Genomic DNA, 24,069 nt, shown 5'->3' on the forward strand with positions numbered 1-24,069 from the left:
GACTTCTGAGCAAAACATTAACCTTACCAGAATTTAATCCAATCCAAAAATAACATTGTTTGATGAAAATAGCAGTATTGTATTCACTACTTCTGTGAATAAAAGGGCTGCTATTCAATATGATACAAAACATTTCTAGTTAATATGTACAAATTGGATTTCAAGGCCATGAGAATGTTGCCTTTTTGTTTGAATTATCCAAGATTCCTCGTCTCACGCTGTCTCGTGTTGGACATTAAAATCACAGGAACAGGCCAGCAAAGTGAAAATAAGGACTCAAGGGTTCAATATCTTTTCTTGCTGTGATTTGTTGCTCAACCATTTTTTTTAGAAACAAATTTCCAAATACTCACATTTTTTCAAAGATATGGTTATTGTCTTACTTCAGAGATGAAAGCAGTGTGCTTCAGTATGGGACAAACATCTGGCGTATGTCCTCTTTGTTTGTTGCCGATTAGAGACATCTATAGTCCCTTTGAAATACAATTATCTAAATTTTTAATTCCAGCTCATTATCCCTAAGAATTATGTTTGAAATGGAGGCATATTGAACAAATTTGCAAAGCATAGTTTACGTCCACTACCAACGTTCAATACCAATGCAGGAAATAGCGTGCCTAAATGTACTGTAGCAATTTGAAAAGTAAGGGTGTGGAGGTTAGAGTGATGGATGGGGTGTAGTGCATCCAACATTTGAGCAGGAGACCAGAGTTCCTGTTGTTACTTGTAGATCCATGATCTGCACTCTTTATCCTTTGCCCTTGTACTTGATTATGTATCATATAGTATACATATAGTTATCACCGTGACATTCTATTTCTCTACAATTGAATCTACGAGCAATGTGCGCTTTCACCAACCCGTTCTCATTCCGAACTCGTAAAATATGGACGTTTGGACAGTGGCTGTCAGTGTCTGAAATGACGGAAAAAGCGCCCTTCAGCATGTTTGTAGAACGTACCGGGGAGAGCAGCATGTACACGGGGTTTAGCGAGTACTATGTAAGGGGGAAATTCTGCATAGGGAGGTTGGTCGGAGTGGTGGATGGGTCAAACACAGGACTTTCACCCAGGAGACCGGGGTTCGTGTCCCGCATGTGTCTTTAACTGTGCCGTTATTCCCGCGTGTCACGGAAGCGTAAGCCCACCCACAACCTTTTCCTAAACTCAACTGTCTTGTTCCCGCGAGTCACAGAAACGTAAGCACACCCGCGACCTTTCCCTAAACTCAACCGTCCCGTTCTTCCCGCGAGTCACGGAAACGTAAGCCCACCCACAAGCTTTTCCTTAACCTAACTACGTCAAAAGGGAATAGTCCCAACCAAGCGCGTTTAGTTAAATTGTGTTATATTACGCTAAAGGAGACTTTTAGCGTCAATAACAACGACAAAGGCACCTGACCAAGCGTCTGCATTTTACGAGATGGGAGTGAGAATGTGTTGCTTTTACATATCTGTAAACGCGGTGTGTTGCTGCTGCATGACGATGCATTAAATTGCAGCAAATATTGAGCCAGGTTCAACTTTTTTGCCTGTGATGTCAGGACCCAAACTGCATCAACACAGTGGTCTCATAGAAATGAAGGAGCAATCTGCCTTCTTTAATGCAGTGCTAATGTAGGTTTTAAACAGTCAGTCTGCTGATTTGTAGCTGTAGTTCAAAGAGCGATAAGTAATAAAACACCATGAAACAATTCAAGGTTGTGATATTCTGCTGAAGAGCAACAATGCCTAAAGGTCCAGCTGCAGCAACCTTTTCCAAAACTGTAGTCCTCTCCATCTTTAGATTCTTGAGCTTTAGAAAATTCATAGACTCCTTACCTCTTGAGCTGTTGCGCTTTGTACAAACGGTTTGTCAAACGGGGCTTTTGGGCTAAAAACATTTTAAGAACCCATTGCACAACTCAGCCTCAGAGCTAAGATTTTGATTTTGGCAAAACCACATGAATCATTCCCTTGTCTGCCTCATAATTTTGACAACTTTGGCCCGTAGAAGCGTTGGGGAGGAGTTTGTAGGAGCGCTGTACCTGCTGCAGTTTTAGCCCTAAGCACAGTGGGAGAGGGAGAGCTTCAGCAGTCCCTCCGTATGCATCTTGTAGAGGAGTTTGAATTCAGCGGGCAGCTGATGGGACTCCTGCCATTTGGTGGTGAATTTGGTGCCCTTTTTGTCGTAGTAGTGGTATGGCAGCTCCTTTCCTGTGTTGGGGTCCCAGCCGAAGGGCCAGAAGCCGTATAGGTGGATCTGGTCGCACATGGAGGACGCCAGCGTGTACATCAGGATGCCGGTACTCAGGCGTTTCGGCGACAGCTGTTTGGTTTTCCAGTAGCTGTTGAGCACAAGTCAGGAGAACAATTATACATTAAAATAATCGTAACTTTTTAAATTATGTGAAGTGTAAGTCACTTAAACGTACAATATCTATTTATTTTTTTTGCTAGCCTAGAGGTCTCCTTTAATCGAAACCATGGATGTAAACACGGACATTTGATGATGTTGTGAAGTTGCATGGGATCATAGCAGTTGTCTTCATTGTTAACCACCATTGCCGATGTATTTGTTCACGGACGAGTTCATCTATTACAGTTTAATTCACATTATGTTAATTAAAGGTGCTTCTCAGTCCCTTCCCCCCTTTCTGCTAAAGCCCAAACGGTCTCCTAAGCCCCTCCCCCCACAAGGGAGAATGAATGCGTGTGCATGAGCAGTGATTGACACGCAGTTAGACACCCCCCCTGGCCCTGATTGGAGGATCTGAACAGGGAGCTGTGGATTTATGCTAATTGCACTACAGGCTGTAGGTGGTGCCAGAGTAGCTGGATTTTTTTTTAAATTAGTTCTACTCAAACATAGGGTCAGTCTCAGCAAATATGACAGAAAGTTAGTACTTACCTACTGCATCTTTAACATTTATTTATGTCATTATAATGAAATAGCTCCAGTTTTTCCCACATAATTACTTGTACTTCCCGCCACTGGGAGGAGGTGGCCGCTGTTATGGGTGCCTGGGGTCTGATATGGCCTGTTCCCCAACAGATCAATAAACCTTCTATTATTTCCATTAGCGTTGTTAGCACCCAGCGGTGGGGTTTGTGCTGGCTGGATTCCGGTTGCTGCAGCCGCTGGTTGAGCTAGCTGGCTTACTTAGCATTAGATTAGTTAACTACCCATACAGCTAACGTTACGTTGGCGAATGTAATCGTGGGTTAGTCCAGCGCTGTAAACCGTGGTCAAAACAGTTACACTAAAAATAACTCTACGAGCGCGTTGAGCATTGTTTTAACCTTATATCGTTACCCACCAAGCATTAGCATGAGCCACTTCTCAAGGTAGAACATTGTAGTAAACTGGACAAATGCTGTTTTGTTGTTACAGAGTATAATTCTGTGACATTGTATGATTTATCATTACTCTCTAATGTATCATTTGGTGTTTCCCGTGTTTTGACAAAAGTTAGAGCAACTAAAGGTTATATGACACAATTAACAGGCAACTAAACGTCACGCTCCATGTCATTGTTAAAAATGACAGATTTCTCTTGGTTTGAATTTTGTTGAAAACATTTGGGAAAATGTACGTGACAACTAAAACATTTATATAACATATGTAGAGTCGTTTCTTTACATTTAAATCCAGAAATATTACATATTATATATTTTAAAGGGTAAAACACCTGAATTTAATCTAGACCAAAGTGCAGCCATTTATCTCTATTTCCCCTGTTTTATATGTGTATGTTATCATGTGTTAGTGAGAAGTATTTGCATTTTCTGTTTTTATTTGTTGTTGATGCTGTTTTCTGTTACTGTAATACAGCCTTTATGTTTACTTGCTATCTTCATTAATTCAGTATGTTACACAGCATTAATTCCATCAGTACAACAACAGAGTAATTTCATAGTCACCACTGTCATTGTTAAGCTGCTGTCAGTGAAACTTTTTTAAGGTACAACGATCACCAATAATAATAATAATATTGACTTATTGCAAACAGTATTTCTGTTTGAGGAGAAAGACTATGGAATGGTGGTGAGTATGACATGACTCTGTAGTTGCACTGATGGAATTAGTGCTTTTAAAAAATCTATATTTACCATGTCAGCCATTACAGTACAGGTAATTCCATGTTGTTAAGAAAGTTTTTTCCAAAAATGTATTTGCTTGTGTGACACATAAATGTAGGCACAAACCTGAATGAAACTAATTTTGCGTCATTCAAAAAAATCTGACAAAAGGCTGTTATTGAAAGCAACTGAATCTAACAAAAAAACTAATCTGACCACTGCTAATGCTTTCATCAGGTAGTCCTGCTCTGCAGGATCACAGAGGGGAACTACAACAAAGGGGCTTCAACAAAACTATCTCCAAAAGTCCTTGAGGTGCTGAAAGCCGCCTGAGCTGCTTAAACGTGGTTATTCTTCCAGAGCAGGTAGTCTTAATGGGATTGGTGAAGATTAGGTTACTGTACGAGTAGCCTATTCTGCTGCTTCAACACTAGGCACCGGACTTAAATCCCTCTCCACACACAGTTACAGCTCTGTGCCATACCTTTCACTGAATAGCTGTTTCCTTATAATCCGGCTTTGGAGACTAAATCTCCTCTTTGCCATATAGAGCACAGCTCAATACAGTGCAACCACACTAACTACTACAAACTGGGCATAAATACTTGGGGGCATTTTAATCACAGACAGACATACAAATAGAGAGTGATAGATGGACAGACTAACAGGTCTGGACATTTTTTACCCAGAAACCAATGTGTGCTATCATTTTTAAAAGACCATCCTAATTAGGCCTAATAGTGTGCAAGTCCACTTTGACAAACAGAATGTCACTGAGAGGCACAGGAGTAAAAAAGATGTCAACTATCCGCCCTGACCACTTCCTAAAGACATACGTAGCACTTCTTGGACTGGAAAATTGTCCAAGAAGTGGACACAGCAATTACAGCAAAAACCACCAACTAGTAATTTTTTTTTTGTAAATAGGGTTGGGCTTGAAAATCTATATTTTTTCAACAAATCCGATTTAAAAGGCCAAAACCCCAAAAATAAATATCTTATTCCTCTGTGCCATAGAGACTCATTGTATTAACTATTTAAAACAAAAAACAATCCATTTCAAAAGCCTTTGTTGCCATATTCCACTTTAACCCCTCCACATGAGTAACTTTTGCTAAAAATTACACTTTACATTAAATACGCTGTTGGTTTTGATCTTTTAATGGGATTTGACAAAAAATTGATCTGTACCTAGATATCTTATCTGGAGTAGGAAAAACATATGTAAATGCGGGTGTAAATGCATGCAGAATGCATTGCAATACGAATGCAATTAGAAAAGCCAGGCCACAAAGGAACAATAAGTACCTTGACTTGGGACACACTCTGATAGAAGAGTTTGCTAGCTCCGCCTACCTAATTTTCATATTGAGATCTGATCACAGTGAGGGCAGAATTAACATTACTAATACCAGATGTAAATAGTGTGGTTCCGGAAGTTAAAATACCTCAATACTTGCTGCCATTGAAGTCTATGATCGTTTCTGTACCTTTGCCTTTTCTGTCGTATTTAAAATGTTATTTTGCGCCAAATCAAATGTTTTATGGTCACGATTCATCTTGTAGCTGTTTGCTTGGTTCCAGGCTCTAAACTCATTACATATAAGCATTTAATGAAACATCAATGGAGATATTGAACGGGGAAAACACTTCCGGAACCAGATCCGTTAAAAAAGTGGGCGGTCACTGTTGAGCTCTATGCAAATGCTCATGTTAAGATGCCATTATCCAGGCACAGATCACAGGTTATGTAATACCAGGTGGAGATGTGGTCTTTGTTGTAAATCTACTGCAGTGTTACCGTGTGTCTTACCTGTTGACATACTGCATGATGTTTCCCGGCCAGGCCAGCTGGACTTTCAGCTGACCTCGATGTTCCACGAAGAAGTCCACCAGCGTCCTTGTCACTGTGGCTGACGTGTGGAAGAAAAACGCTGGGATCCACAGGATGGCACCGTCAAGCTTCTTTAGGCTCAGGAAGAAGTTGTTCCTGTCCTGAACAGTCAGTAAATTGTTGTAGTATTTCTCCAAGATACTGGGGTTAAAGGTCGTCATGTTTGTCCGCCGCCCAACGTCCTTCTTAAAGATCTCGGTCGGCGCAAAGTTGCAGCGGAAGACAAAGTCAAACTTCTCGATCTGGGCTCCACAGCGCGAGCCAGTAAGGATGCCGCTGTTGCCGACCACGGCACAAACATTGTAGTGCTTGTTGAGGATTGGCGAGACCGTAGGGAGGAGCGAGTGGAAGTTCTCGCCGATGGAGAAGACGTACTTGTGGCTGGAGTAGTCGTAGTGCATCAGCTGTCCGATTCGGACTGAGTCTCTTATCAGTGAGAAGTTGTGGGGGATGTCGATGTATTGAGAGATGTCCTTTCTGCAATATAAAAAATACATTTTTGGTCATTACTGCATCCTTACTTTAAGCATCCACAAGTCCGTCTAAAAACTTTCTGTTGTATTTCGTTTTGAATTTTTTATAACACCCACTATGTCAGTACAGGGAATCTACAGGGGGTGGACACAATAATTGCAATACCTTCACAGTGCAATGGTGTTAGATTGGACTGTAGGTTGTTCCAGGTGGACAAAAAAAGCCAACCAATATATGAGAACAACAAGTTCACCTCATTCAGTTCTTTACATTAAAGGAAGTCATTAAAAAATATGAAAAAACTTTTTGGGAAACCTGCAAAACATTACTATATTACATTTACCTGCTGAACAACAGTAACTTAATTTCTGTATTACACATGGCTGTTTAGTTTCAAATCCATTTTTAATTAATATATTGGAATGTTAAAGGCGCAATTCAGCAAAATTACAAAAAAAAGAAGATAAAGATAATTATAAAAATGAATGTCATAGATAGTTTTTATGTCCAATTTGAGATATCTGCGTCTGGATTTTCTGAATTTCTAGCAGCAGAAATCTGAGAGCTGAATATCTCTAAACCAAATATAACCAGAACTATCGGCATCAATAGATGCTATTTGCGTAAAAAAAATCGCATAGTACGGCAGAAAGAACTACTGAGCTGAAAGGTATGGCTGCTCAGTAATGTCGCTTATCAAGAAATGTAAGCTTCTTTTACAGGTCTGCCCATTGTACAGTCATGGTACATTCACAACCGTGGATAAGACAGTTGACACAGTGACCACAACAAAATGTACTTGTAATAATGACAAACAGTGGATTAAAGGATATCCCAGTACTGAACAGATCTGATGAACTATAAACACAGTAAAACCAGTTAATACCAGTTGTGCATTTAAATTATGTCCTTCAGTCCAATCAGAAACAATGGTTATGATGACAGTGACCCAGATGTAATGTATATAATTCTCAGCATTGAACATGATTAATGCAGATTAATGTGGGAGGTTAACGGAGGAGCAGACTTTTGATGTTGCAGTTCTTCTCTTGTATTGTTGCTGCTTTGTTTCTTCACCCTTTGGCCCCTTCAAACCTGATTAAACCCCCTTTAACATTCAAGCCTTAAGTTTTGATCCGCAACAATGAACCAATATATAAGACAGTAACAGGCTGTCTTGGACATGGACTTGAAATGACTTGAAACTTGACTTGGACTTGGCCTAAAGGACTTCTGACTTGACGGATGGGTTAAATACTTTTTTTTTAAAGACTGAAGAATTGACATGAAACTGGGCTTGACAAGACATGAGACTTCAATTTGACTTTTATTGACTGATTTGAGACTTGACTTGGTAAGACTTCGGTAAGACTGGAGAATTGACATGACTCTGTCCTTGACAAGACTTGAGACTTCAATTTAACTTGTCTTGACTGACTTGATAGTGCTTTGAGTTTTCAAAATGATGCTGGATTCAAATTCAGTAAAACATTACTACTGGTGCTTACTTCTGTAAGCATTAAAATCATGCTGAGCTTTCAAGACGGACAAAATACATCACATAAAGAGAGAGACTGTGTGTAACCTACTTCAGCTGTAGAAAAGCAGAGCTGTTGTAGGTCCATTTAGAGGAGTTCTGCATGTCCTCGCTGAGAGCGTTGGTCAGAGGAGTGAAAGCTGGATCCAGATACTTCAACGCCAGCTGGGAGCTAGACAGACGAGGAGGAGCAAGAGGAGGAGATAAAGACACGGAGGTTAACCCACTCTTCCTGTATTAAGAGGAGGTCGGCGTCATTCACTTGCAATTCAAAATCTTTTGAGGAGCATTTTAGCTCTTTAAAAAAAGGTTTATAGATAATGCAAAACATCCTCATTTACCTGCATTGCAAACCATTAAAGGATCATTTGTCTGACAGGCCAAGAAACACAAAGAGTCAGGTTGTAAACAAACTAACACCTTAGCAAGATTATTGAAAACACTTTTTTTATGTTTTTGAGTTAGATGCATAAAATGCTGAAAATTTGCATGCATAGATTTAGCAAATTTACTGAAAATCTGTGATAAGATAGTACACTTTTTCGTGTTCTATCTAGTTTTCTGGTTGTGCATCTGGGCATCAGCCATGATGCTATTTTTTCATGTTTCTTAACAAAAAAATGAAAGAAAGTATTAAATTCATCCAATCAAAAGACAACATGCAGTTTCTATTGCATTACAATGCTTCTTTGGTTTGTAAGAAACAACAGAGAAACACATATTTAACAACTACTTGATTAGTAAATATGTAAATAGCTTGTACATAAATTTAAACTTGGTGTGGAAATACCTTGAAAATCAAAGTGAGATCCCCTGACTGCTTATGTTTCTTGATGTTGTAGAAATAATGTCCAAAAAAAATAAATAAATAAAGCTTCAACTGGGCTCTGTAGAAAATGAATGATAACCAATAGTTTTTCAGTAACAACCTCTTCACAAAGCTAAAATGCCTCCAAAAGAAGCTGATTGAAATATGCAAGTGTTGAGCCATTTAGCAAATAGATACAGTTTTGTTTCTTTAGGAAACCAGCTGCAGTGTTCATTTACACTATCAGCTCAGTGTAAACTGACTTTCAGCCTCTTTCATTACTCTAGAATAAGCTAGAACAATCTCTAATCTAGAATAATATCAATCCAGTGTACTGTGGGAAAATGAGCATTACGGCCAAACTGTTGCAGAAATGATGTCCATCTTAGCAAGGTTTTTATGTGGAGTGAAATATTTGCATTTCAACCAAATTTGGTTTGATGTACATCCTTCACTTTCAAGACAGTTTTAAAACAACCATCCACATCTTGAAACAATGCCTTGTTTACCACATTTCAAGACATTTAAACTCCATGAGAAATCTAATGATGCCACTTTGTTGGTAAATTAGATTTTTTTTTAAATTTTAGGACTGAACATGCGTGCTTTATAAGATGAACATTTTTTTGCAATCCAAGAAGCCTCAACTCGTCCAATGCTACAAGTGAGTATATTACAGTAAAATCAAGACTTAACCAAGAGATTAACAATGTATTCATTTACTTTTCAAGCTTTTCTGTGTGATCTTTGCATGGAAACCTTGACATTTTTGATGTATTTGACTATTTCTTGTCCATGGTGCTGTCTCCTGGTACAATGACTTCCTCCTTAGGTCACAACAGCATTCAGTCTATGTTTCCTGTAAACGCAACACTCTATGTCTTAACCAGAGTCTCTGTGCATCTGGTACAGAGAACAATCCAGGATGTGTTTTGCCTAGCTTAGCACAAAGAGTGGAAGCAGAATAAACTGCTAGCCTGCACACACAGCATGTCAAAAGTAATCTCCTCATAGTGGCGTTACAGGTTTGACCTCTGTCTTAACTCCACTGTCAACAAAACCCAGCCAGATTGGTGACTAGCTCGTTACCTAACAAGAAACCTAACCACAGAAAATCTAACATCAGCCAATGGATTGTGTAGCTAACGTGGTGGCTAGCTGGTTATGTAGCTAGAGGACCACCTGATCACATGACACATGACGTCCTGGATGGACATCTCACGGAACCTGGAAAGTTCAGACACTCTGTGTTGTAGATCGTTGTTTAAAAAAAATGAACACACTGGATGGTAGGAAATATTCTTGGTGAATTTCAAGGTGGGAAAAAGAATAATCATAACCATAACACCTTTGTATAGGTGTTAATGGAAGAGATCTAGTTGAGGTAATTTTTGTTTGCCTGTTTGTTACAGCCTGCTGTAAAGTAACGAGAATGTCCTCCCCTGAAAAACGCCCACATAAGTTGTTTGTTTAAGCAGCAATTATGACCCATATTTACATTTATATTGACGCCGCCCTCTATGGCTGTAGTAGTTATGACAAAAGCAAAGCAAGAAGTATGGTGACAAATTATACACATAAGGACGTAAGTTGGGGTGGTGGATGAGTCAAATACAGGAGTTTCACCCAGGAGATTGGGGTTTGAGTCCCGTTTGAAAATAAAAGTAAACTGTGAGTTTTTGTTTAACTTTACGGAACAAATGGAGCTACGTCATGTTCGCGTCATGTGCATAACTGGACGTAACGTAGCGTCTGATTTTATCCCAAACCACAGTCTTTTTCTATACTTAATTAGTGTTGGTGCCTAAACCTAAACAAACTGCAACCGCTTCACAACGTTAACGATGTTACAACCGTTAACAACCGTTACGTTCTCTAGTTAAGATATAAGGTGGTATTTCCTGCCACCGTTAGGGGTGCTAATTTATGAAACGCTCCTGTGGGTCGTACTAGAGGGTAGGAATAAATGGCCTATATCATTCTATGGTTTGAAGGACTTTGAAGTTGAAAGAGAAAACACCTTAGAAAGGACTAAGAAGATTGCCTAACACATGGTGAGGTTGCATTTTCATCATTGTTTCTCAATATGTATTTTAACTCCTGAGTGTCTGAAATGTCCAAGTTCCATGTGATGTCCGTCCAGGAACAAAGCTACCTAGAACTCTGCAGGGCAAAATGTGAAATTAGCCCGCTATCTAACAAGATACAACATGCTAATCTGACACCATTGGACTTGTCTGTAGGTCTAGGTTTATCTCTGTTGATGAAATTAGGCTAGCAGTTTTCGCCTCAAATTTTTGTGGTAAGCTAGACAAAACCCATGACCTCTCCTTGTATTGGATGCACAAAGATGAAACCGATCGTCTCATTTGACTCTGAGAAAGACAGACAAAGAGGATTTTCCACAATGTTGGTTTAACAGAGAACTAGCCTCAGTAATATTCTGCCTTTGACTAAACATCAAAATGTCAAGGTTTAAGGTCAAGACTCTGCTATGGCAGACACAACTGGTCAAATAGTATTTGCAAGTTAATTTGGTTCATCTTGCATGAAGAATGAGGTTGGTGGAATTTACTGCATCAGGACAGTTCAGACAGTGGCAGAGGTTTGATCACTGAGGAAGCAAGTGTATGTGATCTTTTAAACATTCTGTAACTTATACTGTCCTGCATGGCAAACCCCCCCTCTGTGCCAGTCTAAGACCAACCATAAAACGTATGTGTAAATACTGTTTGACCTGGATCTGATGGCAGTCAGACCTCCAGCAGCTTTATTTTATTGTTGCAGCGCCCGCCATCTTTGAAGCCAGTAAGGCTCAGCCAGAGAGGTGCAGCGCTGAATCAGGATCAGCATGATATAGCTACTGATTAGAATGTGTCCCGCAGAATACAATGGAAATACTAAAGATGAGCACATTGCAGTTGGGAATGGTCTCACTCTGTCTCTGTCAATTCAGTCTGGATTTCCAAAATATTTTACGTATATATTAGCCTTTGCAAGTTATTATCTTGTGTACATAAGATAATAACTAAGATTAAAAAAATCCTTTTTTGGGGGGCTAGGTACTATTTTGTTACCAATTCCCAAATAGGTATATGATTAATGTTAGTGTCAAGGAATAGAATGTTGAATGAAATAATACACTTGTGTCAAAGATAACTAAAAACTTCTACATAACTGTACGTTTCTAAGAGAATAATGAGATTATGTAACATACTATTCTGTTGTGAAAAATACTGGCTAAACTCCACAAAATGAGATCTGAGTAAACTTTGGAAATATATTTTGAAATTGTTTACTCTTAGTATTCCTGTAAATTCTTTATTTCATGCTGTTTCAAATCCAACACCACACCATCTAAAAGGCTTCAGAGAAAAGTCAGGGTCATAGACTTGTTGCTTTGTGTCTGGTTAGAGACACAAACAGTTCAATGCTCAGTGTCAGACCATAGAGCGATAGATGCACAGATAGATAGACAGATAGATAGATAGATGCATAGATAGATAGATAGAATATCATTCTTCAACAGAAAAATATAAATATTATAATAAAGGAAAAGAAAAGACAGAGTACATCCTTGTGTTTTGAATTCAAACTTCAGCACTCTGTATTCACCTCAGGTCAGGTTTGCGAGGCGGCCTCTCGCTGCAGGAGGAATGTAAAACAAAAAATAAACTCACTCTTATCTTAATCATCACCAGTGATTTTAAAATGACATGTAACTGACAGAAAGGAATACCTTAGACTCTATAAAGGCCTGGCATGCAGAGGTTAGTTGCATTTCAAATACTTACTTGATATTATATTATTGTAACAATAAAACACTTATAATTGTGATATAATACAGCTCTAATGGTGATCATTTGAGTTGTATGGCACTTTTTGCAACAATTGCAAAGTGAATAATATTTCCCCAAACGGGCACAAAACTGTACAAGACATTTTTGGTCACACTGGAAAAAGTGAATCCATTCACAATAAAATGTGAAAGTAAACTAGCAGAACCAAATTTCCAGTCACATTTACTTTATAAACCTTAGTGTTTTATAGTGGCAGAGTTGTTTTTCTTTCTCTACTTATGTTTGCATGTTATCATGCTGGTGTTAGCATTTATTACCATGCACCACTGTGCCTAAGTGCAGCCTCACCTAGCTACAAGTGTTGCTGTAGACTCTTAGTCTTGTTCTTCTATTAACTGTAAAGGAGACAGCTATCTTCTACTTTTTGTTGAAAAAACAGATACCAGAAAGTGATTGACACAATGAAGGGTACAGTTAAGACGTAAATAGAGCTACTTCATAATGTTTGGGTAGTTCTTCTTTGCCTCAAACAGTACGGAGTATAACTAACCAGTTATAGGTCATCTTTACCTCTGAGTAATTTAAAACTGTAGCTAAACTTAAATCTTCACTGCCCTGTGGCATGGACCTTTCTCTCCTGGATCTCAAATAAAAGCATTGCACATGGGATAAGTGCCTGCCTATAATTACAGAGAATGGGAGGTGCAACAGCTTGCAGTGCCAACATGCTTTGGGACTAGTGATTAGGGTTTCTTTTCTTGTTTCTAAGATCCAAACCCGCAGCCGCCTCGGCGAGGACCGAGCCTCTGTACATGGGGCGTACGCTCCACCAGGTGAGCTACCCAGGCGCTCCGATCAGGGTTTTTTAATACGCACACCCGTTATGAGAGCAAAAATATGTGTTAATCAACCACCCGAACCCGATACGCAAACCACCAACTGTATGCTTCGTGCCTGTGGACAACCTTCTAGTGAACAAGCTGGTCACAAAAGCAAAGGCTTCTACCTGCTCCCTGAATCCAATGCCTTCAGCCCTGGTCAAAATATGTCTTCCTGTCCTGTGTCCCATCATGGTTGATGTCATCAACTGCTCCTTGGAATCTGGCGTAGTTCCCACCTACTTTAAAACTGCCTCAGTCTCAAGAAACCAGGTTCGGATCTGGAGGATGCAAACAACTACCGACTGATCTCCAACCTTCCATTCCTAAGTAAAATCCTGGAAAAAGCAGTTGCCGCCCAAGTCCATCAGCATATGTCCAACCATGAGCTCTATGAACCCATTCAGTCAGGATTCAGACCTGATCATAGTACAGAGACCGCCCTCATCAAAATCACAAATGATCTACTCACCACAGCTGACTCTGGATACATCAGCATACTCATTCTCCTCGACCTCTCCGCAGCCTTTGACACAATCTCCCATACCATTCTCCTCAACCGTCTATCCCATTAACTTGGTATCACTGGCACAGCTCTCTCCTTGTTTCAGTCTTACCTCTCACACAGGAAGCAATTTGTCACCATTAGCAACTCCCGCTCCGACCCAGCTCCGGTCAACCAAGGCGTGCCTCAAGGCTCTGTGCTTGGACCCATCCTCTTCACCATCTACATGCTCCCCCTTGGTCAAATTATACGGCGACATGGTCTCAGTTTCCACTCCTACGCCGATGATACACAGCTCTATATCAGCACCAAACCATCCACTCAGCTTCCCCCCCTGTCCATGGTCAACTGTCTGCATGACATCAAAGCCTGGATGTCAACCAACCTAACCAAACTACTTAAACTGAACAGCAATAAAACAGAGCTCTTCGTTGTGGTCCCCAAGGCGCTGCTCCAGAAGGTTGGAGATCTCATCCTCTGAGGTCCAAAACCTTGGTGTAATTCTAGACTCCACCCTCTCTTTCCATACTCACATGAAATCTATCACCAAATCCGCCTTTTTTCATCTGAAAAACATTTCCAGAATCCCGCCATCACTCTCTGACTCCGTGGCAGAAACCCTCATACCTGCTTTCATTACCTCCGATTTGGACTACTGCAATGGAGTCCTGTCTGGGGTCCCCAGCAAAGCCTTAGACAGGCTCCGGAAATGTCCAAAACTCTGCCGCCAGGGTCCTCACCCACACCAAGACCTGGCAGCACATCACCCCAACCCTCATCCACCTTCACTGGCTCCCAATTAAGTGCTGCATCAAATATAAAATCCTCCTTCTCACCTACAAATCCCTCCATGCCCTGGCCCCACTGTACCTCTCCGACCTTCTCCATCCATACACCCCACCCTGAAACCTGTGGTCCTCAGACGCTGGCCTGCTCTCCATTCCCCATATCAAACTCTGTGCCTTTGGAGACAGAGCCTTAAGTGTTGCAGCCCCATCCCTCTGGAACACCCTCCCTGCAGATATTTGAAATGCTACATCCCTGGACATTTAAAAAGAAAAATCTGAAACACCAATTGTTTACCACAGCCTACAACCTCCCTTAGTATAGCCACTGTAATTCTGTAAAGTGTCCTTGGGTTTCATGAAAGGCACTATATAAATAAGTTATTATTATTATTATTATTATTATTATTATTATTATTATTATCATTATTATAGCACAATCGCAGGGCTGAGACAAGGCCAGAGACTAGGACTGAGCGCCGCCACGCTCTCCAAGGTGCTGATCCTGCTGCTGGGAGCAGCTACAGCTAGGGAGCTGTCCAGAGTGCTCTCTTCTTCCCCTGATCACAGTAGTGGGGAGATCTAGGCTGAATTAGTCCTGTGGCGAGTCCACACAACATTCCGGGATAAGAGAAAAATGTGCTCTGGTTTATTGGCATTTCTTTAAACCAATCACAATCATCTTGGGTGGCGCTAAGCGCCGGACACAGGTACGATGCCTCTGCAAAATAGCTTCAGGAAGGAACTTGTTTTGGTGGACCGTGCATGGACAGCAATTAAAATGGCTGTCAAGTGTGTGATGAGAATTTTAATCAAAAAAAAAATAAATATAATTTGATTGTCGGTTCTAGCTCGGAGGATGTTTCCTGAATCGACCAAAGTTTAGAATGCCAACACAAAGAAAGCAGAAGGTGAGGGACATCTGGCAGAACCTCCGGCAGCACTGCAGCAATCACGTAAATGAAACATTGTTGATTTAGACTAAGGCTGAATAAACAGATGAATTGCTCCGATGTTCTTCATTGTTGAATAGCAGCAAAACAAGTAACCCTTCATTAAAGACATGAGCTCTCTCTCTTCTATGATTAAGTTGGCCATATCATCAGTGGTAGCTTCTTCTTTCTGACGGCGGGGGTGTAAACAAAAGCTACAGAACACAAAGGGGGAAAACTCGTAGGTGAAGCCTCGACACTCTAATGATGATAAAGCTACGAGTGTGTGTGTGTGTGTGTGTGTGTGTGTGTGTGTGTGTGTGTGTGTGTGTGCGTGCGTGCGTGCGTGCGTGAGGGTGAGAAAGAGAGAGTGACAGAGAGAGGGGAAGAGAAGGAATATGTTGCATGCAATGTTTCTGTAAATTATTGTTATTTTGGCTTTTTTGGCCTTTATTTCATAGGCCAAAAAAGACAGCTGAAGACAGAAAAGGGAGGAAAGAGGAAGGAGATGACATGCAGCAAAGGGCCTTGGGTCGGACTCAAACTTGTACCGCATGCTCAACCAGCTGTGCTACCAGGTTTCTGTCATTTAATGATAACATACTTGGAACACTGCTTTGCACCTGCCCGAAACCGAGATATTTTCTTGTAAGCTTACCCAAACCTGGATTCAACGTGTTCAGTAAATTTCGTGGAAATCCGACCATTCCAGTACAGATATGGGTCTGATGGTGGTGATAGAGGACATGTCGAGGGTCACCAAGAGAATTTGAAATATACTCTTTTTCATTGTACTCTGGCCAATCGTTTTTCAGAGGAAAGGGAGGAGGAAAGACAGACCATCAGATGGACTAACGAGCCCATCAACACATACAGAGCAAAAACAAAAATGTCACCATGTTCCTGATCATAAACTCTCATTCTACAACAACACAGCAGGAAACTTATACAGTATAGATTTGTCCACTAGAGTGTTTTGTCTTTGAAAAGCTGCCGTCCTTCACATGTAACTCACTCTGAGTTTAACCTTGGCCCATGGTGACGGCAGCCGAGGAGGAAAATGATTACAGGCGGGTGGAAAATGAATGTGGCTCTCATGCTGTAAATCAGATCCAAGGACGGCTCACTGGCCTCCAGAACCTTCATCAGAACGAGGCCATTTTAGCGTCACACTCCGAACTGACCGAACATGTTAGACAACAAAGATTTACAGAATGATTTTCCATGGAGCTGTACTGCAGCGGCCCTACTGACATCTGTTCAAATCAGAGAGCTCTTCTGGTGTCAACAGACATCCTGTTTGAACAGGAATCAGATGCAGGAAACCCAGATGTGCACGCACGCACGCCTTCAAGCACACACACACACACACACACACACACACACACATACACACACACAGACTGAGAATCTGACCATCTACATACCATAAAGTGCCACACTTACAGTTAATATAATTTGTTTAAAAAAAAAATTATCCAATTTAAATTTGTATTCCTTTAATCTTTTCATCACTTCATAATGTGCATAAAAGTAATGGAAACATGGAAGTAAATGGACTTAAGAAGAGACATAAGAGCTGAGTGAGGGAACGAGGTGATCTAGTTTACAGCTGTAGGATTAAGTGACAGATGCCCTGTTTTCCTTCAGGCTGATACACTCTTACACTGACTGGGAAAACACACTGACATGTACTACATTCAGACAATTTAAAAACAAATCAGTGTCATCCGCCATTGACATGAGACATAGGATATAGACTGCCTAATTAGTGATTCTACTTTATATTTATTGTAAAATGTATTAAAATGCTGTCTGTTAGAAAATGTAAACCGGATGTGTACTCATTTCTTGTTAGATTCCCACCAACTTTCACCTTATCTGATTACTTTTTAATCATAAAGAAGTAAGTGGCTCTGAATCCAGGCAGTTGCTAAATACATTCAGCCTACATGTAAATATATACGTAGCCTATAGCTGCTAGTAGTAGAAGTGATACCAACATTTATAGCAGTAACCATAGCAATAGTTGTACTGTAGTAGTAGGAGTAAGAATTCTAGGAGTAATAGTAGTGGAAAAAACAGTAGTAGTAGAAGTAGCCATAGGGAGAAAATAGTAGTAGCAATGGTAGGAGTGGATTGATTGTAGTACAGTTAGGCCTACATAGAGTAGTAGCAGCAGTAGTCTGGATCAAGGGAAGTCCCTCACCTTCTGCTCTCTGTGTGTTGCTGTCTCAAACTCTGTTCTCTTCGGGAACAACAAAAAACTTCGAGATAGCAAGCAACTGGCTGAATATGGCAACTTTTGTAGAAAATGTGCATTGTGCAATAAGGCCTGCCTGCTTGGTTCTTTCACTTTATTTCCTTAATTGGAACTTTGGGGCCTAGTTAAAACCATAAAACAGCCCCCGACCAAAAGTACATTCAATTATGTGAATAAGGGTGTCCACATATGTTTGGCCCTATAGTGAATAAATGACAAGAATGCACATTTGAATACAGTATGGTCTAAGAAACTAAAAACCTATTCTCACAGTGATTACCCAAACGATAGAGAATGACAAATGCTGCATGAAAGCACAGCAGAGCTGTCAGGCCTCAGAAAGCACAGAGGCCTTCACAGTGCTACACCTTTTGAGTAGACAATGTTTATGTATTTTTTTCTGATTAGATTGCTCCACCCTACCAGTGCAAACTGAGAGGTGTTCAACTGGAAAACTATAAAAAAAAAAAAAATCATAAATCAGCAATAAATCATTTATAGTATGAGGATTTAAGACAACCAAAAATTGGCACGTTAGAAGGTACATACTGTAGCATATCAACATTCAGCTGTTTTTCTACCTTGTCAGCATGTATACACCTGAAATAACTAAAAATAAATCCAAGCACTCAGCTGATCTGATGCAAACCAACAGTCAGCATATAGCCTACGTCTACAGCTCTACAGCCAGGCCTGGACTCACCGAAACCCAGCGTGGAACATGGACATCCTGGGTCCTCCATTAGGTCCGTATCTGGGGGTGCTGAGCAGGAAATCCTTCTTGATGGACACGTAGCTGATGAGCGACAGGATGAGCAGCGCCACGCTGAACATGACGAGCCCCAGCGCGCTGGCGATACGCACCATCCTGCCTCTCTGCGGAAACAAGCACCCCCACCCGGACCAGAGGATCACTGGCCGGCCAGGACGAAGAGACAGCCGGCCCCCAGGCGCACCGCATCAGCGGCAAAGCGAGGGCGCTTCACGTAGATTTCAGAGTCCATGTGGGGAGGAGGGGCAGATGCGGTGGCGCGGCAGCGGCGACGCATGAGCGGCGGAGAGGAACTCAGAAATGCAGAAGGCCGGACAGGCGATCAGGGACGCGCAAACCTCGGATTTATTGACGCTTGAAACAGAGGACACGAAGGCTACAGAGTGGAGTGAAGAGCGGGAGGCCGCGTTTCTGCAACCTATTGCATAGCCAAAATATGAGGCAAGAAGGTTGCGACGCGTCTGCGGAAGAAACGACGCAGGATGAACGTGTGACGCATTGACAGTCAATGCATCGCAGAATGGAGAACAGAGGAGGGAGGAGGGGGTCTTGGAGGTTTTTCTGCCGGCATGCAGGGTCAGATTAAAGCCGGCATTTTAACCTCAAGGTGGTGAAATGAAGCGGCGACACGCGGCGTCCTGCAGGGAGATGACGGTGGCGACCGTCGGATGCTGTTCCCTCTCTTCATCTGCATCCTCGGCGTGTCTCTCCTCCTCTCTCCGGTAGTCTAATTAATTAAACCGGTGTGTCGCTTTAAGGAGACGCAGCTTTTGTATGGCGGTTATCGGATAAACAGCAGCAGCAGCAGCAGCAGCATCCGAGGCGGAGCTCTACGCAGTTAGAGAGGAGGCGAGGGGGGTTACAGGGCATAAGTAGGCAATCAGTCTGAACATCTTGACAAACGTGAAAATATACAAGTATAAAGACACGTTTTCTGCTCAAGTGAACATATATATCAAATATATTTGACCTATTTAAATATGTTCTAATATGTTCTGATATGAGTGTTATGAAAATGCCGGGTGTAGGCTACAATATGAATTACAGCTATGTAGCCCAAAGGGATAATGAAGCGTCAATATCCCATGTTTTGCAAAACATTTGAAAATGAAATAATCTTATTATCTAAGGAATTATGTATTACTTATTATTAGGGCTGTCAAGCAAATAAAAAAAATGATCTAATTCATTTCATGCTATGGATTAATTATTCTAAATGAATCACATAAAGCCAATCAATATTTCTTGTAAGAAGCATTTTCAAAAATTTAAAAAAAATGTCAGTTGATTTTGGTAGTAAATCAATGCCTGGACTAGTCTGGATCAACGGAAGTACGTTTTCAGGATAAAGCCGGACATCTGGCTTAAATGATTGTAAAGATTTACAATTAATATGTTCACGGCATTTACTCTCTAACTGGGACGTTCTGGGACCGATTGGTGGGATTGCTATGGACGAAGTAGCCTAGCCTCGCACAGCGATACACTGGTCAGAGCAAATACCATGTATCCAGCTAATTTAAATAACTCACATTACTGTATTGTGTGAACCGTTACCTTCATTAATATTGTATGTGGCGTTTTCTTTTATGGGGTGCAAATGTTTCACCAACACACAAGTTTTTTCCCCGAGACCATTTTGCAGGCGTCCGGAGCTTAGCGCCGCTGCAGCCGATTGTGATTGGTTTAAAGACATGCAAACAACCCAGAACGTTTTTTTTTCCTATCCCAGAATGTATGTCTGGTGTAGCCTGAGCCTACTCCACAGCGCTTTGGACCTGGACCAGAATGTTTAACTCCATTTCAGCTCAGTTTAAGAGTTTATATTGCATTTTGCTGTCATTTACACTCAAGTTTCTCTCCTCACACACACACACACACACACACACACACACACACACACACACACACACACACACACACACACACACACACACACACACACACACACACACACACATGCCCGACTCAGCAGTCTTATAACTTGTTGCTTTCTCTACCAATGTTAGCTGGTCTATTTCAACATTGTTAGGTTGAAAAACCATGCATGCAGGCTGAACTTTACCGTGTTGTTCTGTCGGGATTAGTAGTAGAGGAAAAGTTACAAGAAAAGTTATTTTGACAGCCCTTCAAATTACACAGATGTAGAAATATTCATTTTTAAGAAGGTGTAGGATCTATATCAACAAGATTACAGCCATGCTAAAGCAGCTCTGTGTGGTATGCACAGTGTCAGCGGTGCTTTGGGCTAAATGCTAATGTTAGCATGCTAACATGCTCACGATGCTAATGCGAACATGCTGATGTTTAGCAAGTGTAATGTTTTGCTATGTTCGACCTCTTAGTTCAAGATTGTCCTCCGTTTAAAACATGACAGCATCAGTCGTTTCAACTAATACCCAAACCAACCTATGTTCACATTCAAGTGACAAAGACCTCTAGTGGCCAAAATGGTGACTCTTGTCACTTGGGAGCCAAGGAGTAGTGTGAAGGTGTTATAGAGTGATACAATCACATTGAAGACATTAATATGTGTACCAAATTTAATGGAAATCCATCCAATAGTTGTTGGGCTATTTTAGTCGGGACCATATGGTGGACCGACTAACATTCTGACATCCCTAAAGCCATGCTGCTAACATATCAAAAATAATCACGCTGGTTTCATTACATACACTTCTTTATGTAATCCAATGGATGGATGGATCTGTAATTAATAAGAACAATATCCCTACATTATATATCTGGGTTTAAGGTATAAAAATGTTTATATTGTCATTGATTGTCAATCATTTTACACAGCAAACATACAGACAGCAAGATCCTCTATAGACACATGAAAACATCAGACAGAAAGACAGGCTGCCATTGCTGCTGGCATTTCAACAGTGACCTTTCTACTGGTCTTAAGGCCTGATTGAACCAAACACACACACACACACACACACACACACACACACACACACACACACACATGCACCACAGAGAGAGATGGGGGGGTTGAAGTTTTTCTCCACAGTGTTTTCCAATTGACGAGAAAATAAACTATAAAACTAAATCAATGCCAGTAGATGTGTGGTGAATGTGTGGTGATTTTGTTGTTGAGCAAAATGTGAATATCATAGTACATCTTTGCTTGAGACATTCGACAGCAGACATTTCAACTGGTTAGATTTAGTAATTGCTAGTGTTAGTAACTCTGTTCCTAATCCAGACCACACACTCCTTTTAAGCAGGTTTTGAGTATGTATTGTGTTCACATTGGAAAAGTGAAAGTGAAGTTTACTCAAAACAGCCGGTTTGCAGACCAAAATGCAAACATTTTTTGGCTTGTGACATGTTTGGGTCTGCACAAGTTAATACACTTCAAGCTGAGGTAAAAAATCTTTTGTATGAATGTATCCCCGACTTACAGTTTTTTCCGATTGCTAAATGGCAGTGGTCACAATTGAAGCCACATGTGCAAAACTCTAACTACAGTCTGCATTACCAACAGTAGGGTTGGGCATCGAGAACCGATTCCTACTTGGAATCGTTTCAAAAATTACGATTGCAGTGGAATCGTTTCTTTATTGGAATCGTTTGGAATCGTTTAGAGGATTTGGTTTCAAATCTGATCATGGGTTCCAAATTTAACATGCGCAAGTTTTGGTTTCCGTAGCGGCCAGGCGCTTGTTGTGTTGCAGCCATGGAGCACAGTAGCGCTCTAGTGTGGCTTTATTTTACGTTGAAAAAGCCCGATAAAACTGCAACCCACCATTGAATCAAAATAAAACTTTCCTCTTATTTGTGAAATAAGCATGTGACCCGTTTCAACTCCACCTCTCAAAGAATCTGAATCGAGAATCGATAAGAACCGGAATAGAAAGGAAGAATCGCAATTGGAATCAGAATTGTTAAAATCCAAACGATGCCCAACCCTAACCAACAGTCACCTGAACTAAACAGTTCACATCACCTGCAAAACTCATTCCAAACAACAACTCTTCACAGACATCTCAAAACAGGCTCAGTGCAGCCAAACACTGAGCAATCCTCATTAAGACAATACACACTGTCACTCCGAACACACTGAGAGTAAAAACACTAATACAGAAATTACAAACTTTTCATCTTTACAGTTTGAGTGAATTCACACTACTCAATAGTTTCTTTAAAGAAAAGATATAGATTTTATACTGTAATATACCAATTTTACGTAAGGTAAACAAGAAGGAATGAAAATCAGCAATTTGCTTCAATATAGTATTTTGTCTCTAGTAATTTATGGAATTACTGAAAAAAAAAAAAAGGTGTATAACAGTAACAAAGAATAGTGTGACTAATCCTGCCTCTCTCCAGCATCATGCGGCAAGTTTTCCTCATCACATTGGATGTCTGCATCATCTCTAAATACAAATGAATGTGGGGTTTCCATTGCTTTCGCCTCCATTACTTTCTGAAAATCAGTAAGAACGCACTTTTACTATCGTAAAGATATTGTATTTTTTATAGCTGTGTATGTAACTTCAGACATCTTACCTGGACATATTGGTATCTTTGCTCTTTCACCTGTTTCTCTCAAACGGTACAGTGTATAATTGTTTCATTCTTATTTGGTGTTTGTATACAAAAAAAGGCTTTGTGAGCTTTCTCTGTATAAATACCGTTCACTAACAAGTCTAAAACAAGACACCTGCTTAGGCTTTCAGCTGAAATTGCAATCAGCAGTGTTTGATAGGCACCAGACTGAAATCTATTCTGTTTTGAATGTGTGGTTAACAGTTTTGACAGCAGTGTGTTAGCATTTGAACACAGTGCTTTAAATCCACAGTGATGTGCAGGTTGTGGTTAAAGTCATGGGATAAGTGTGCAGAGTTTTGAAAACTGTGTTCAAGCAATGAAAAACGAACTAGAGTTTTGTCCACATAAACTGCTGCTGTGCAGACTGTAGTTAGAGTTTTGCACGTTACTCCAGTTGTGCCCACTGTCGTTTAGCAATCGAAAAAAACTGTAATGCATCTAGGAATGAGATTATATATTATATATCCGATTCAGTAGTGTACGTTGACAGTCTCAGATATGGATAGATAGATATTATGAAATTGTATTATGCCTCTAGGATTATTTATGTATTACATGTAAGTGTTGTGTGTATTGTGCTGTCATTTTATTGGACCATGAGTCCGTAATAAAGTCTTGTATATATATATATATATATGTGTGTGTTGTTAATGTATACTTTTGTAGCACAATGCAATGCACAAAGAGAATGGAGGAGCTCCTAACAGCTGGAAAAAAATAAGGCCAGAGAAATAGGTATGATGAAGTGCCTATAACAATAAATAGTTAGATACCTCAATTCACTTTGCTTCCCTTCAT

At 40.6% G+C, this 24,069-nt stretch overlaps 1 protein-coding gene across 1 annotated transcript; it reads right to left on the minus strand.

The window, feature by feature from the left end:
- Positions 1-724: 724 nt before the first annotated feature.
- Positions 725-18,817, minus strand: st8sia3 (ST8 alpha-N-acetyl-neuraminide alpha-2,8-sialyltransferase 3). Its single transcript, XM_078271667.1, has 4 exons — positions 18,640-18,817; positions 8,018-8,137; positions 5,874-6,431; positions 725-2,325 (listed from the first exon to the last, which is right to left on the minus strand). The coding sequence occupies exons 1-4, from the start codon at positions 18,801-18,803 to the stop codon at positions 2,043-2,045; spliced, it is 1,125 nt and encodes a 374-aa protein (XP_078127793.1). The 5' UTR covers positions 18,804-18,817; the 3' UTR covers positions 725-2,042.
- Positions 18,818-24,069: the final 5,252 nt, after the last annotated feature.

The sequence above is a fragment of the Sander vitreus genome, chromosome 16 (genome assembly GCF_031162955.1).
Source record: "Sander vitreus isolate 19-12246 chromosome 16, sanVit1, whole genome shotgun sequence".
Taxonomy (NCBI): Eukaryota; Metazoa; Chordata; class Actinopteri; order Perciformes; family Percidae; genus Sander; species Sander vitreus.